The following is a 17,871-nucleotide window of genomic DNA, read 5'->3' as shown; positions in this document are numbered from 1 at the left end:
GTCTGCTCTCCTATTGCTGCTGGCTCTGAAGAGTTAATAAAACATAACACATAGGAAATGGGAGAATATCTGACCTCTAGGTTAACAAGATCTGATCCAAAGCTTACTAAGTCAGTGTGATCTGTCCATTTCAGAGTTTTTGATATTTGTTTTTATAGAGTTAAAAAATGCCTCATTTATATTGACTAGAGTGTAACAGAAATTACTAGATTTACTGATTTAAAAAAAAACTTCTCAAATATGAAACTATTAAAATAGACAAGTAAAGGGGTTATCTAGAAACTACAAAAATCTTATTCTTTGATACATTCTCTAACAAGAAGTTCTTAACTAGGAGCAATGTAAAAATTGTCAAAACAGTTCTTTTCAATTTTATGTTACCATATTAATTTTGCTATTCTTCCACATTCCTCAAAGATCTCATTTTCAAAAAGAGGAACACGTCAACAACTTTCTTGCTTGTCAGGATGATAACAAATGGAGAGCTGTTCTGGGCCATGGTGCACAAACAGAAATCTTACCTTCAGCTTGGGGAAACTTTCTGAAACTATTTCTGTTTGTTTAACATGGAAAAAAGAAATCATATCATTTACCATAGCCTAACTTTGCTTAGCAAGCATTTCTAGCAGCTCTTTCTCTATGCCTTGGCTGCCCAGATCATTTAAACTGTAGTATCTATGAACAATCTTCTCATCTGTGACAACGACCACTCGAAGCCCATGTGCATCTTCTCCCAGCTGACATCCTATTGCTGATGAAACCACCATTTCCAGTCCTCTGTATGACCCTCCAGCATTCCTATGGTAGTGTCCAGAAAACACAGCTTTAACACCTGTATAAAAAGAGAGAGAGTATGTATTTAGTCAGCAGTTGCAGTTTGTGTATAAAGAGTAAATAATACAGCTGAAGTTACTTGCTGAGGCTTACACAGCTGGTGGGGTTGTAGAGAAATTTCTACAGCAAGTACAGCTACAGGTGTCCACATTTCCCTTTATTCTTGAGTGGTTCATAAAGTGTAAAATGAAAAGTAAACCATTTACCTGAACTTTCACTGTAAACAAAAAACTAGTAAGCAGCAATAAGTAATTCTAATAGTAATAAATATTTAGTAAAATCCTTATTCTACTGCACTAGCTCTGTTTAGGGTTATTGGACTCCTACTTCTTTATGCTTACTGCCAGGTGTGTTTGTCACCTTGCTACTGCTTTGGCTAGAGAGAAGGAACGTTCTAGAGGAAGATGATTATATTTAGAAAAAAAATCCATTAATATACAGCTGCCTGAAGAATGATGCTTCTAAAACATAAGTTTAAAAGCCAAGGATTGGTGGAGCTGTATTTCTCAATTAATATGCAGAAAGTTCACCAAGGAGATATTAAACCTGTCTACCCAAGGCTGGTGACCTTAAAAACAAACAAACAAACAAACAAAAAGACAAGACTAACAAATAAAAACCATAAATGAGAAGATAATTTGTAATCTTTTCTCAAAGACATTGGGGAGTTATCACAGACAGAATAGAGCCAGGTACATAAAAGAAAAGTAATAAACACAGGAGAATGCGAGCTATAATAAGAGGAGAAGAAAGATAAAGAGCAGCCAAAAAAGGAAAGGCTGACAACCTGCAGGAGGAGTCAGGCTTGGCAATGACATGAATTAACATTTACCTAGTATGGTGTACAAACAAGGCAGGTGTACTCTGATTTCCCCTGTATTTTTAATGACTTAAGGCTGTTCTGTTTCTCTTTTGAAAAACAGACTGTTTATATTTTGGACTGTATTGGAGTAAAAAAAATCAATCCACTATAAACTTGAACAGAAAGACATTTAATCTGTTGCAGGAAACAACAATAGGGTATACTGAAAATTTCTGGGTAAGTTGCATGCAAGTATCATGCAGACTTGGTCAGGAGTAGAAGAAAAGCTAAATGACAAGCAGCAGCAGTGAAAGAGAACAAGTATACTCCATATTTAAGGCTCTGTAATGTACTGTGAAATCCTTGGCTGAATCTTCGTCTAACTGATTAGCCAAACGAATGTTTAAAGACGTCCAATCTTTCTTTGCCTTCTCTTGGAATACAGTAATTTCACAAAAAAATAATTAAATTGGCAAATGCTATCTGATTTTGACCAGCTTCTAAAGATGATCCATATGCTGGGTCCACTTTCCTGCCATGCTCCTCAGTAGCTATGGGATTTTTGCAGAAATTTTGAAGCAATTTTCAATTTAAATGAAATTGTGTCATCCTCACCCCTAATCCAGTAATTTCTACCTTCTGCTTCTGCCTTGCAAACATAAACAAATAAACTGGTAGAAGTTGTATTCACTATTCTGAATGGCCTTTCTGATTGTCTTCACAGGTCAAATTCATGCTACCAAATAGCCTGTTTTGCCCTCCCCATCTGATGTTTTATAAATTTCAATCAAAGGTTTTTATTACTACAAAATAATGAAACCTTGTTTAGCCTTATGAGTCAAAAAAGTAATTTTGATGCTAAGTAGTTATCCTCCCTGTCAAAATTTATACACCCATTAAAAACAGAACTGAGAACCTAGCTTCTTCCTAAGAGAAGATGCTATCATGCACAAGCATTTCACCTCCAGGTTCTGCCAGCATCTTTCAATGTTTAGCTATTCTATGCATTGTTGATAGATACAGCTGAGCATTGGAGTCAACACTATTTGTAGTTTGGCAAAAAATTATTCATCAGCTTTCTTGCTAATTTAAGATGATGCATGTTTTATTTTGAATGAAAATGCAGAGTTAGTATAAATAGCTAATTTTACAAAGAGGTTTTGGGATTAATTTTTGGCAAGTATAAGATCCTTGGCTTTCAGACTATTACAGATTCCTGAAGCTGCCTCTAATGCTATTTTATACTGTTGTAAAACAGAAAAATTACTGGACCAGATGGCTTAAAATACTGGGAATTTTTTTGTATATCCTCAAGTTCAAAACATATAAATTAATTTTATATTTTATTACAGAAAGTGTTGATTAACAGTAGTATTAATGACAATCTCAAAATTTTCAAGTGTGCCTGAAGGATTTAGGTATCATTTCTCTGTTGAATTACAATAGGTTGTGTGCTGCTTAGTCATAATGACGCTTTGATATTTCTACATAAAGAAACTGAAAATACATTAATACTGAGTGACTCAAAAAAGCACACTAAATACTCCCTGACAACTATGACTAGATAGCCAGCAGGTTATCAAAATAACTGACTACTTTATGAAACTGAATCTTTCCTATTAGTTTCCTATGTTGGCTAAAAACCTGCTGTGCTATAATGGAAAAATATTTCATTGGCACAGTTCTGTAGATGCTGTACCTTGCTGAAGATAATTTGTGTTTATACTGAAAAATAAACTAACAAGCAAAAGTCTAAACTTGTGCCCATTCCTGAGGAGTGCAGCAGAGAAGAGTGAAGCTTAGCAACACTGGGGACAAGTGCCAGCAGCTCCTGTTGGCACTCCTGTCCTCCTGCTCACCACCCCAAGCTATCCTTACCTATGCAGCACTGGCAATCACCTTTCTAACCATTGTTTTAATCATTACAGAAAAATCAGCAAGCCTATAAAGGGATGGACACTGTGATGACAACACCCAACTTCATTTGTTGTTTTTCCTATATTTCAGCAATCTGCCATTCCATTCTCAACACAAAAGGTAACACATGCTTCGTCTTGTTCAAGTGGTAGGCCAGAGACTAGGTAAGTTGTGAGATACTAAAACCTTAAATGACATTTAAAAAAAAGCCTTTCCCCTGCAGTAGAGTTAGACATCTTTCCCAGTGCTTAAATGAAAAAGGAAGTAGGTGAACCTGTCTTGAGATAGCTGGCTACATCAATCCTTTGCTTTTGTGGGAGTGAGTGTTTTGAAGACTGATACAAAATATATAAACTAGGCTCAAAGTACATTTAAAAATTAAGCAGTGTGGAAAGCAAAATATAAATTATTCTGCTATGTGCCTGGTAAAAGCTACATGTGCTTTCATATTTCAAATCTAACCCCTTCTCAAACAGCAAATGACTCAAGGTGGAAAACAGAGAATGAAGTTCCCTTTCCATTGAGTGGTGGTATATGGGCATGGCCAGCTGAACTCCTCTGTTTCCCTGTTTTGGTTATCAGTACTAACTCTCTTTGCTCAGGGTAACCTGCTCATCTCTCTGGCATAGCAGTTACTGTTCTAAGCCAGAATAATTTGGAGAGTTTCCTCTGGCTCAGCTGCAGGAACCGAGCAAAACAGGGGTGGAGGGGCTTTTTAATTTTTCGTTTTCTTTTCTGTTGTTGTTTTTGTTTTTTATTTTTAAAATCTTGAGAGAAACCCAGTCAGAATACCTCAAAAGGCAATGTTGGAATATAAAAGCCCTGTGACATAACAGGCTCTTTGCAGAGTCTAGTTTCCAGATATCATTTGATGCTACAGTCAGTTTGAGAGCGAGCAGTTATTCCTCAGCTCCAACCATGCTGCAGCTTACTACAGTGACAAACATAACATAAATTTAAGCATTTCAACAGCAGAACTGTTTCTTTCCTTCTCATTATATGCACACATATCCAAACCATGAGGTTGCACTTGTCTCCTCCACTCCCTCAACCTTTCTGCAGTGACAGAACTTGCCCATCTAGAGCCATTTCTGGTGTGGCTGGACATTCTCTTGTCTTGCTTCCTAATGCAGAGAGCAAACCAGAACATTACGGGAACTGTACGTTTGGCATCCGACTCGTTCAAGTGGGACCCATCTTGCCTTGTGGCACCGTCCTTAAAAGAGCAAGCCCTGATGGGCTACGAGAGGATGCTGAGTAGGTGCAATATGCAATAAGCAGCCTCTGAATTAAGGCATTTGTGGGCAGGACAGAAGACACACTCAGCTTCGTGTTACCAATTTACCACATACATAGCACTTTCCTGTCCTTCAAGCACTTCAAAAATAACCAATGGTCTCCAGCAACATTCTAGATTCCACTCTCAGACACACATCTAGCATGGGCCTGACTTTATCTTGGTCTTTGCCTGCAGAGTTATCAGCAGCCAAATGAAGGATCAAGGACTGAACATTTAGGAACCTAATCCAAGTTCCTCCCACTGAAATGAGTAGAAAAACAATGGCAGGTTTCACTTGTGTCTTTGGTTGTATCACTAAAAGTTGTTAGCAGAATCTGCTAGTGAGTTTTTAACTCTCTGCAAACAGCACAGCTTTGGAGGGGAAACACTTCTCCCCTCTATTATTTTGCTTTTAGCACATGTGTAATAACAGGCCATATAATTAGCTGAACATGTGACCTGCTTGATTATTGCACCAGCTAGTTCTGTGAAATACCCTTACCAGCTTCCAGTAAGGGATAATCCTACTACACTAACACGTTCTTTCCAATGTTTTCTACTTTTTCTGCAGGTAAGCAAAAGTACTTCAGTCTATGAAAAAGTTTGCAAAAAGTAACAAGCGTAAAACCATAGCGAGGTGTAAACCCATGTGGTACAGTTTTAGTCATGGAAATAAGTCATCACTTTTTACTGGAAGCGTCTGTGCTCCAAAAGCAGCATCTACCCACCACCCAGAGAATGTAACCTTTGGAATTAAAGGTGGAACAGAAGTTAAGATTCTGTCTGATCCTGTGTAAACCCAACCCTGACACAGTTTCAGTGTAATTAAAAGGACGGAACATACAAAAGTAATAAAGGAACTTTAAATATGCTATAAGAAAGACAAAATCTCACCTTGTCTGAGAATTCAAACAAAGATTTTTGAGAAACCCATCCTAGACAGCAGACAGACACTAGGTAAAAAGTTTGGTCCACCAATCATGCAGAACAAATACTGCAAGTTTACCACAGTTACATTTAACATCTGCTAACTGCCTACCCCTGAGATCAGAGATGTGATTTAAACCCTCTCTTATGTCCTGCTCGCTATGGGAGGCAGATTCTGCCTAACCAGTCTGGTGTTTATGGGTACTGTTCACCCAAATTCCCTCTTCTAGGCCACAAATGTCATTCAGATCCTAACTGCACTAGATGGGTGTTCAGTGTGGAAATGCTTGTGGATCTAGCTGCTCAGCATCATTCTCTGCTAGAGTTTAGTTTCTGATTTAGATAACTCCCAGGGAAAATTTTGCCCAGACTTTTTTTTTTTTTTAATTTGTAGTGCTAGTATTAAATCTTTTTATTGCTGAGTTACAGCATGTGACATAGCATCAGAGAATGGTTTGGGTTGGGAGGGACCTGAAAGACAATTTAGTTCCAACCCCTGTGCCATGGGCAGGGACACCCCCCCTTAGACTAGGCTGCTTAAAGCCCCATCCAATCTGGCCATGAAGACTTTCAGGGACGAGGCATCCACAGCTTCCCTGGGCAACACCCTGAACAAAGAAACAAACAAGTCACTGCTGTGTATTAGTAGAAGTTTAACTGGTCTTCTTTCTCACTTCAATAGCACTTTTTTGTTCATTCAACTCACTTTGGTTAGTTAGCATAAGGAGGAGGTCTGAACCACTCAATGCAATAATACTAAGATGACAGGCAATTTACTTTGCTCTTGGTTTTGATCTTAAACATAAAAAGCATCTTAGAGATGTATGTACTCAAATTTAATTTATTCATTTCAGATGTTTTTCTGAAGTAATACTGTCAAGTTGCTAGCAGCCCCTCTCCATCCTCTTTTTCTTTCTCCTAAGCTCTGTGAGGAAAGAGCAGTGTCCTGGCAGGCCTCAATTTTATAGCCCTCTTTAAGGTACCCTCAGGTCAGTTAAAAAAGGTACAAAGAAAAGGGTATACAGTTCCTTCCCACTACAAAAAAAAATGCAGAGCAGCAATTTGGTTTTAATCCTTGGTTTCTGAAACAGAAGCTTTGATATAAAAGCTGAACGAAATACTAAAGAAACTAGTGTGTAAATAAACGTCCAAAAGATAGCACCTTCACAAGCATTCATTACTTCAATTTTTTTGAAAGACAGTGATTTGAATTTAAATGTGACTGGAGGTTTCATGGTATCCATTTACCAAAAAAAGGAGGATCCGTTACTGCAAGACAATATTCATACCTAATGGATTACTCATAAAAAAAGGGGGGGGAAGGGGCAGGGAGATTAAAATTAGAAAAAAGTAAAAACCATGCAGATAGTTACTATATAAAAAAAAAACAAAAACAAACCACAAACCTCCAAACCACAGGCTGTTTCTGTGACGCTGGACTGCATAGCAATGCAACAGTTACACAGAACCTGCTGGGGAAAAAAGCCTGAGCTTCCAAATTAATTTTTGATCAGAAGAGGCCTGGAAGGCAGAGACTCAGGATGGGCACCATTCCCATGCTCAACATTGGATCTTGCTCTCTCTGTTCTAAAACTGTAGCTGGATCATGAGAACACCTAAAACCAATGAGCTTTGTGCCTGCAAACCAAATGTGAGTTTTCAGAATCAATCTGAAAAACACTCAGTGTCTCTGTAAAAAAAGGTTTAAATACAGGAAGTGATTCTTGTTTTACTAAACCAAAGATGTCTGCCTGCTATGCAATTTACCATCAGAAAGTGCTTTTTAGTTCTGATCTGACAAAGCCAAATCCAAAAGAGAAAAATATTTACTGTTTCCAGAGATCTAACCATAACTCTTTTTCTGTGTAGAATAATGCATTCCTACTGAAGAATGAAATACCTATTTTGGCACAAGTTCTATGAACCCAAAGAAGCCTATTTAGCATAAATAATTTATGACATAGCCAACCCAAACATGGATTGTTCAGGAGTCATCTGAATAGATGTAGTACTGATATACGTTGATAAGCCTTAAACTCTTCATGGCCTTGACCATGAAATGAGTTAATAAATACTTTGGTTTTATGCTAATTCACACCTTGCATTATGTCACTTCAGACTAGGCTACACAGTGGCTTTGGCAAGGCAAGAAGTAAGTGCTGAGGAGGGCAAGAGCTCCTGCAATTCAGCATGCTACCTTTGGTGCTACCTCTACGTTCACTCATAAGCAGAAACCTTAAAGCAACTCATTTTTTCAAACAAAATTCATATTTTAATTTGGATCCCTTTTTCCAAGTCAAAAACATGTTATGAACATTTTGCTCATGATTTCTTTTCCAGACATTTCTCAAGAGAAAATTCAAAAACACCTCTGAAAACTCCTCCCACCCCCAATTCCCAGTGTCTACTTCCTAAAGCCAGCTCACCAAACATGTAGTCATCCCAAGAGCTTCAGCAAGGTCTTGCTGATTTGCATCTTTCTCAGCTGAACATCTCTGGTAAGAGGGACAACTTTTACCAGCATTTCCCATTTTCTCTTGGTTCTCCCTTCAAGCTTTGAGAACCAGAACAGCACACCGTATCAAAAAAGTTCTTTTCTTACATAGACAGTGTAATGGGTACTGTTAAGTTGACTCACTGGCTGAACAAGGAAGGAGATCTAAACAGGTATCTGAGATTTGCTTTGGATGCGTCATGGAAAAGATTGGTACAGAGAGGGCTGACCAGGCCAACGAGCCTCAGGAGCAACTGCATATATAGAAGAGATGATTATTTTTCATAATAAACATCTCACAGCACCTCTGAGCATATTCACCACCTCCTTCAGTCTGGGTGATGCTAAAAAAAATTTGAAAGAATACTTTAGCTACTCCAATGTTGCTAGCATGCTGTCGATTTTATTTCTGACAAGAATCAGATGAGAAAATAGTTAATGACATGAAAAGAAACTATATACTGAATATCACGCAGAAGGCACTTTGCTAGCAGGAGAAGCTAAGGTTATTTACAGAATTTTAAAAGTCGATCATCTTCTTCCCACAAATTAGTTTATCACTAAGAAACTCTTCTGAAGAACAGTTCTGTGGCACCAGGGAAAAGGGTCAGCCTGATTTTGACATAACTGCATTGTCAGAGAACACAGGCATTTAGCTGCATCTCCTGGGTAATTCCCCCCAGAACACCCCAGTCTGAGCTTACTGTGCAGTGGCAGTCACATAATTCCCAGACTCTTCTACCTTACTTGGTACTCTACTGCTCTTGTATTCTGTAGGGTAGGAAAATGCAAAGCCCTGGAAGATGGGGCATGTTCCCCACTCCATTTGGGGCAGGGAAGAAAGGGGAGGCAGGTTTGCTGTGTCCAATGCAGGACTGGCCTAGCCTCAGTTGGAAATCAAACTGCTCAACCCAGCACTATGGACAGTGTGAAAATACAGGAAGAAAATTACCAATATAAAAATAAACCAAAGAAAAGCAAGCAGATTTTCCAAATTAGGAACAGAATGCCTGGAATAATCAGCAGAGGCAATCAGTAGCATGCTTTATTTAGACTGAGCCTTCAATTAAATAAATGCTTTTCTCAGCAAAAGCAAATGAGATTGTAAGAGAAGGAGAAAGCTAAATTAGTGCAATATGAATGACATAATAAATATGTAATGCGTACAGTACAGACCTTGCTTCTCCTGCCATGCACTCTGTAGAAAATTTTAGGGAAAAAAGTGGTTCTGAATAATGAAATTTATTGCATGGTTCAGATATTTACCCTTTAAGTGCTGATTAATGAACTGTTTTTTACAATAACTGCAGACATGAATCAATGTTCACTGTATTTCATTTAAAACAAGAAACTCACTCTTGTAGATCATTGTTAAAGTGGAGAGTTTTCAAAAAGGAACTGAACAAATCTATAAGGGAGTCACTCAATTGCACTATATTGAAAACATTACCAATATGTTATGGTCAGTCCCCAAAAGAAAAATCATTAAGGATAGGATAGGAAGAGTATCTGGAAGAAATACCATTAGCACTTGCTGTCTTGTGCTCTTTGCAAAGGTCTGGCTAGTAGGAGAAGCAGGAGACTGGGCTGTCGGGACCATCAACCTGTTCTAGTTACTCTGCTTTTATGTTGGCTGCTCAAATTTAATGGTGAAATTAGGTTTAAAGTAGAATTATGCTTATCTAAAACGACTGATTCACAGGCCAGGCCAAACCTCTCGCTCAAAGACTGAAGAAAGAGCACAGATTTCTATCAAAAGCTGATCATACTTGTCCCCAAAACATACATGTATGTGCTCAAAACTGCAGGAGCCAGAAAGGAGCAGCAAGTAGAGACAAAATGGAAGTAAATAGGTAGAGAAGCAGTTCTGTAAAGAAATGGAATTATACTGAGGGGAAAACTTGAATGTTATCAATACTGTAGTATCTTTTCAGTGTTTTCACAGGCAGGAGAACAAATTAAGGAGTATCCAGGCACAGGGAGGTGCTCCTGTAAAAGATGTGTCTGCACAAACACACGTGTATGTGTAGATACATGATTTTTAAAAGCCAATGCTTCGGGCAAACACAACCATTTAAGTCATGTGGGATTGATCTTGATCCCTTCCTCTGGAGCATCAGACACAAACTGTTTTGTCTTTCTTCCTTTCACTAGCAATGTACAGCTGCTTTCTGAAGCGCTGAACAACCTGGTCAGTTCAACAGTAATATCTGTTCTCAGAACAATTTTGCACTTGAAAATGATGTTTTCAGCTTCCTTACAAGTGCATACATTAACCACAGGCATTTTTTTCATGTATCTTTTTTCTCCCCTGGGCTGGTGGTACACAATTTTTTGAAGACTACAGTGCTACAAAGCGAATGATAATATTTAGTAGTCTTTGTAAACAAAATCTCTCTCGTGGAATAGAATTGATTTTATCTCATTGCAATTGAGAGTGCTCACATCACCCCATCTGCCAAGCCAGTGTTACAGCAGCAAAGAAGGATGTGAAAGCATCAGTCGTAGCACTGTTAACAAAACTGTTCAGTGCTCAGGCAATTCTCAGACCCTGTTCTCCAAAACCCAAATACAGTCCCACTGGTAGCTGTTGGGGATCAACACCCTCCATTTCATCATCTCTTCAGTCAACCTTAAATAACAGCATATAATGCTGAATTATTTTGTGTAGCCCTTTAGAAGCTCTGTGTTATCCTGCCTTCCTCATCAGTGGAGTTGTGTGTGTAAAATAGAATTGATTAGACTTTACAGCACATAGTTCTGTAAGTATTTTAATAAGAATATACCATGCACTGTTTGCAAACATGAACCTACAAACTTGCAGGAAAACTCTACTGTAAATTTACTTTGTAGACTAAATAATCCAGATGATGCAGCTGGTAGTCAGGGGGTCTAAGTGGGAGACAAGATACTACTTTGCAAAGTACATCTACGTAGAAAGCATTTTTATATAAGACAACATTGAATAGAGCTATATGGATAAGGATCTGTCTCACTTGTTCTTCCTATATAATCAGAGCAGAAGCAACAGGCACAGCCAGAGGGTGATTTAAGATCACCTAGAGTGCTAGTCTAAAGAAGCCTTTAGAGGTGCTGTTTGTAGAAGGTCACGCTGTGCTTCAGGTTGATTTTTGTGAATGCCTCCTGTGCCCTTCCAGTGGAATTTATTTCCTGGGTTTGCTGTTTTTTCCATTTGAAAGTGAAGCTTTGTCAGAGTTCCAGCACAAACCCCAAACACTCTTTGTTTGCCATGTACTCTAATGATCAGAAAGAAGTTTTTATCAACCAGAACTACAGCCCAGTGGATAAGCCAGAGTTCAAAATTTTATCTGAGAATAAATGTAATTTAATGTCATTTAAGACATACTGTAGTACACTAAATAAATGTAATTTGTACTTGCTGCTGAATTTCTGAAAAAAAAAGAAGTCTATGTCTATGTGTATCTACATGCTAGATTACATTATCATACCTAGGGAATGGTCTTAAAATACCACTGTTGCACATTGGCATAGATATCAAATTTGGACACTCTATCTGTACCATGAGTGCATAATTTCAAGGTTGAAAGAGGTTGATAGAAATCACTGAAATTAAGAGTATCTAAATTATCCTAAATACCAACAAAGTGACACACAAGCAAGCCCTGAGATTACTCAGTGTATGGGCTTTGCCAAAAATCAAGGTCTCAATGGCAGAAAGAAGAAAATATTACTCCCTTGTCAACTTTGATTACACAACAAAGAAAATAATAAAACATAGCATATGTTGTCTGGTAAATTTTAGTAACAACAGCTTTCAGCATTCCAAGCTTTCATTTTGTGCTCAAACACATCTCAGCTGTGGATGTTAAGAAAGCTTCTTCCTTTAGTACTACTCTGTCATAACATTATGACGAGGAGATTGTAGGTGTCACATCATTTCAATTAATAAAGGTGTTAGAAGCTACAGTACCTACTACCATGACTATAAAGAAAAAAATACACCATTTAGTAGTTAGGGGGTTATTTTTCTTTATGTGTATAGATTAAGTATTTTTAACCACATCTGAAAAATTGCTTTAAAGACATTTATGTGAACTTAAACTTTTTAATTTAAAAAACCCTGGAGATTACAGGGAATTTTCTTCTATATTTTATATCTACTATCTAGTGATTCTCTCTTGGATGCAAAGTCTGTCACCTAGATAGGCCACCTATCCTCTTCATCTCACTCTGAACCAAAATGTCTTTTCTCAACTTTGTTGGTGAAAAAACAGCTATTAATTTAGGTTTTATTCAACAAAGCTCTTAAACAAGTTCAGACATTTGCTTAAATCTTTTAGTTCAGTCAGGCTGCTAAGAAACATTTATTACTCTGCTGTGTTAAGCAATGTAAGTAATTCCAGTGTGTCAGTGATGGTTCTCAGGACAAGAAAAATCTTCAAAGAATTGTCTGCAGCTCAACAAAAATACCCAGACTTCTCACGTCATAGAAAAAAAAGTCTTTAGCATCCTAAAAAAATTATACTGGAATGAGATATGCCAGAAGAAGTTATGTTTTCCATTAACTAAACTGCTTAATTTAAAAACTAATTTGTGACTTATGTTTACCACAGGCAGATGACACGCAGACCGGATTTTTTTACATCATTACTACTTCTTTATTTTCCCTGTGAAGCTATAAGCAAGCCTATTTATATCAGCACTATAAAATTCTTAAAAGCTGAATATACATTTCACTCAGCAGTCGAGTGACTCCGGCAGATCTCACAGATGAGAACGTCAGCTCAGCTCACTCAGTTCCTGCATTCAGGTTTCTTCTGTACTTAATTTATCATTTAAGTGAAAATCCATTTCTGAAAGCGCATTCGTATAACTTTTGAAAGTTTAGCCTCAGTTGTCAAAGCTCTGTCTCCTCTACCTGCAAAACTATGTTCTCAGCTGAGTTGATTTTCACTGTCACTGAAATCACTTTTTCAAAGACAATATTTGTTATAATAATTTAAAAAAAAAAAGTGGGCTAGAAGGATTTCTGTAACGTGCAGCTTACAAGTACAGTTTAACTTTGCATAGTAGTAATACATATTTGTAAGTGCCAGATTTTCAATTTATAAATATTTATCATAAGGACATGATTTCATCTTTAATTAGCCCAACTGTTAAGGCCACTTCTAATGTGAGAAATGTAATTCAGTACTTTGTACCAGATGTAGCCTCTACAGCTAGTCTTTTATCTCTGCTTGTAATGAGCGGATACTTTAACCAAAACCATTATGTAGCATGTAAGTGATTAGAAGAGAACAGCTACAGATCATCTGCACTCTGAATTTAAAACAATAATTTTCTGAAGTTGCATACCTCATTTTAAAACACCTGTGCGGTGTCACCATCCTGATTATTTCCTAAACATAGCCATATGAATTTCTTTGTTCATGGAGAGACCTGAATTACTAGATTGTCCTTCCTCTCTGGTCTCTCTCTAACCAGGTGAGTTATAGCTCTGTGTTTGACACATCTAAAAAAAAGTATAAATATGAAAACTAGCATAGTTCCAGATCTGATCCTGGGTTGTCAACAACTGAAGTATGATGGCAAACTAGTAACATCGCATTGCCAAACATAGCAAACCCTAAAACATGCACGTTATACTGAAATTGTTCATAATTACACAACAAACCTTCAAAGTGGCTCAAAACACTGAATCGGAGCGCAAGAGAGCAGAAGGAAGGGAGAAAGGACGGGTGACAGGTCGGGGAAGAACAGCAGCAGCTCAGTGGACTCACTGAAAAGGCAGACTCACTTTCTTTTTCCAGAATTGTTATACCCAATTTCTAAATTAAGTGCTCTAAGGAGTTAGCCTTCTTATACTGCAGATCATAATTAAAACACCCACAAAAAAATGCAAAGTAGATTCGGATTTCACTAGAAATATTTTGTGTTTTAATCCTCCAAGAATGTATGAAGCAAACTGGGGAAAAAACAATTTAATGTCTATTGATAAGCTCAAATTTTTTCTTTGGCAAAGCAGAGAGTCAGGAAGTAAGTGGTGCCACCGCCTATCTGTGCATCTCTCCTACCATGAAAACTGCCTGTTTGCAATCCACTGACAATATTTTGTGGCTTTACAAAGACTGTTCTTCAATTGACTAATAAAATGGAAACAGAACACACCCATTACTAAGGAAACTGAGCCAACTTTTGACTCAGCTAATTTTTCTCAGCAGTCTAAGTTACACTGAGCTGCTTGCTCTCTATATTCATTTAATTAGAAAAATGTTTGATTATTGGATTGTGAGTATTACCTATTGACTCACTTATTGTATGAAACAGCAAGCAAAAGATCAATGTCAACATATTAATGAAGGAACCAAACAATACGTCATTTTGGGAGGACTTACAAGGATGGAAATGAGTGACAATAAGAGAGGATGGAGGGAAGGTACAAATCGTATGTTGCCACAGATAGAGTCTGGGAATTTCTTCTGCAGAGTTGTCTTGTATTGCTGGCTTCCCATTCTCTCTTCCTTTCCCCCATCATGTGAAGCCTACCCAACGTTTGGTGAAGCCTCTAGACACACATTAGGAGAATGAGTCTGAAATATCCCTCTACCAAACATGATAACCTAAGAACACTAAATGGGAAAATTACAACATTTTGCATAATTTCTTTTACTTCTTGATTAATTATATTATCAGTACTGAGTGTTGCCAAATGTTAGTAAACAATCTGGATGACAGAAAATTCTAGAAAAGAACTGCTTTGTTTTCCACATTAATGCTTATTTACTGGAATACACCTGTATGTTCTTCTGCTAACAAGTTCTCCACTGAACTGGGATGTGTTTTTGGTAAACAGTACGTAAGCAGCCTTTTAGCTGACCAGCTTCCCAACAGCAATACTTCCTGCTATATTAACACCAGCACAAAGATTAAGATAGACATTATGAGGTATTCTCAGCATGTCTCCTTATGGGAAAAAAAAAAAACCACTTGTAAATTTTGAATCTGCAAATATGTCAGTCCCTTGGAGAGCCTTCAGATAGCTGTGCATTTTGGCCCTGCTGATTGGAAACAGCAGGAGATTCAGAGCTTGGAAATCAGGCTGGTTTTGGATGAACCCAGGCTTAACAATTATATGGTAAATTAGGAACAATATCATAAACAATTTGCATTGTTCAGTAATCCAAATAACGTGCTCTCTTATAGAGAAAATGACACTCCAAAGCAGTGATGGCAGGCTGGCAGGAAATTCTGAAGGACTAGCACACCCCAGGAACATGAATGCAATTATCAGGAACCAATGGGAACAGCATGGAGAAGTAGCTGCGTACTGCGTCTGCCTCCAGAGCACTGAAGTGTCATCAAACAAACCTAAGGGATTTGGTACAATATACTTGTTTAGGGATTAAGGGCAGGTGGAACTCATCCCAGAAATGGCCCCTACTAGTAATGGATATGCAAAAGATTGATGTTAGCAGAGCAAGACTCTTTTTTTAACACTGAATAAATCTGGAGCGCTCTTGGTTTAAAACTGGCTCAGTGTGGGAGAAAACAACCTCCAAGGTAATCCTGACTTCTGTTTCCACGTTTTATGTAAAACATAAATTCTGTATTTTTCTCCTATGGCAATACCTGATCTTCCACTCCTTAGAGGAGAAAAACTCATGTTGTCTTACAACTATCAGTACTTGCAAAATGGAATCCTTGCTATTTATTTTACAGAGTTTTTCACTTTCAGTTTTTACTTTTCACTCAGAGTTTTAAATTTTGTTTTGTACTTTGTAGAGGTAATTAGATTCAGTTGATAATTTTAACCTATGGGGAACAATGAGGCTTTAAAACAGTAATTTAAGTTAGCGTATTTTGTCTGACAGTAGCCAACAATAATTTGAAACAAAAATTCAAAAACAGGAAAAACTGAGAAAATACCTGCTTTTTGAAACTTTTCCATTAGCTCTTGACGAACTGATTTTTCCAAGTTGAAGTAGTCATGGTCTTCATCTGGATTTCTCAGAAACAGAGGGATGTGCTGAAATACTATTATATGCTTGCATTTCTGTTTTTCAGCAACAGCCAGTTGCTCATTGAGCCACACATCCTGTGCCTGCTTTAGGTCAGGGCATTTGGAAGAATCAAAATATAACTGAGAATTCAGCACAAGAAAGAAAACACCTCCAACCCAAAAGCTGAAGTAGTCATCTCCCCAGTTCTTGCAATAATTATCTATTGTTTGTCTTGTTGGAGTATTGCCAACATCATGATTTCCACTGACAAATACCAATGGTATGTCCTGGTCAGTGTTCTTCAGAACATTCTTTAAATCTTGCTCTTGGTCCTGTCTCCATTGAGTTCCTATAGAAAAAAAAAAACCCAAACATTTCAGTGTTTATGCTATCTTTTCATTGTTAGCTTTGGTTTATGGAACCAGGCATAGTAAGAAAATGTTCTCTATTAGATGTGATCATGATAGTATGCAGGGATCTAGAATACACCTTCACTTTAATATTGTATGTCCACTCTGCCCTTCCCCTCCCAGTTCTTTCCCTTCATTATCAAGTACTCAGCCATTTTCAGGAACTTGCCTTAAGCAAGGCTCTGGGTAGGAACCCACAGAGAGCACAGCAGTCGGTGATAGAGCAGTCAGTGCTTGCATCAAAAGCTTTATTACCAAGCTGATTCTTCTCATCTATGGACTGATGATGTGGTGAAAAGATGCAACAATCTTGGATGGTGTAACAGCTTTACACAAGGGGAAAAAACAGGTCAACTTCTGGTTTATATGCTATGGCTTGCAAAGGAATTAAGTTTTGTGCTTTTTTAATTTTTTTCCCCCTTCACCACAAGAACAACTTTAAACAGCAAAAAATATAATTACTGCCTTGTGGTGACTTGTTTATATGAAGAGTCTGTTTTAAAAATGAGCATGGCATTAATTTCAAATAAAGGTAATTATGTACTTTGCTAGCTTTTCCCAGGTCTCTGATTTTACACTGATATGCATACCCAGACAGTTACCATTCTGGTTGTTAGAACTTTATCCTTGTCTAGGAAGGTTTATCTAATTGCTATGTTAATTTACAGTCATTGAAAAATATTTAGAAATGAGTAAAAAAATAAAAACCACAGCTTTTTATTCCAATGATGGCAGAAGTTTTTACAAGAACTCTGAAATCAGATTTATAACATACATTTGCATACAGGCCTACAAAAACCAACCATGACATAATTTTAAACTGTGTTCTAGTGTTGTAACTACACATATATATTATACAAAGCAATGTATTAGAGGGATTATTACAACTTAACTATGAGAGAAAAGATTTTATTCTCCCTGTTTCTTCAAAATACTTATGGTCAATACATTGACAAACCCTGACCTGTAGTAACTGTTATTAGCAAAGACTTCAATTCTTTTTCCATACCCTATAGACACAGGCTTAAGTACCACCTTATTGCTGTTGCTAGAATTCTAAAGCGTTAGAAAAATACTGGGAAAAAAACATATTTGTATTATGTCTACATTATCTCTAAAAGTAAAGGCAGATATGAGATTTGGTATGTGGTGCATGAAGTCTGAATCCTCAACTCTGGTGTTTAACTGCTGTACATGACGAAAATGACAGGGACTGGAAGGGAGAA

The 17,871-nt window shown here is 37.4% G+C and overlaps 1 protein-coding gene across 1 annotated transcript; it reads right to left on the bottom strand.

Annotated features, from left to right (window-relative positions):
• Positions 1–392: 392 nt before the first annotated feature.
• On the bottom strand, positions 393–16,584 carry CPPED1 (calcineurin-like phosphoesterase domain containing 1; the record flags this gene model as incomplete). The annotated part of the gene is made up of 2 exons (XM_008945819.1): positions 393–832; positions 16,162–16,584. Coding segments are annotated over 2 exons (656 nt in total), but the record flags the coding sequence as incomplete, so codon positions are not given.
• Between the last annotated feature and the right edge of the window lie 1,287 nt (positions 16,585–17,871).

The sequence above is a fragment of the Merops nubicus genome, unplaced genomic scaffold (genome assembly GCF_000691845.1).
Source record: "Merops nubicus isolate BGI_N331 unplaced genomic scaffold, ASM69184v1 scaffold43978, whole genome shotgun sequence".
Classification (NCBI taxonomy): domain Eukaryota; kingdom Metazoa; phylum Chordata; class Aves; order Coraciiformes; family Meropidae; genus Merops; species Merops nubicus.
The sequence above is the reverse complement of the archived record's forward strand: the minus strand, read 5'-3'. Positions and strand labels throughout refer to the sequence as shown.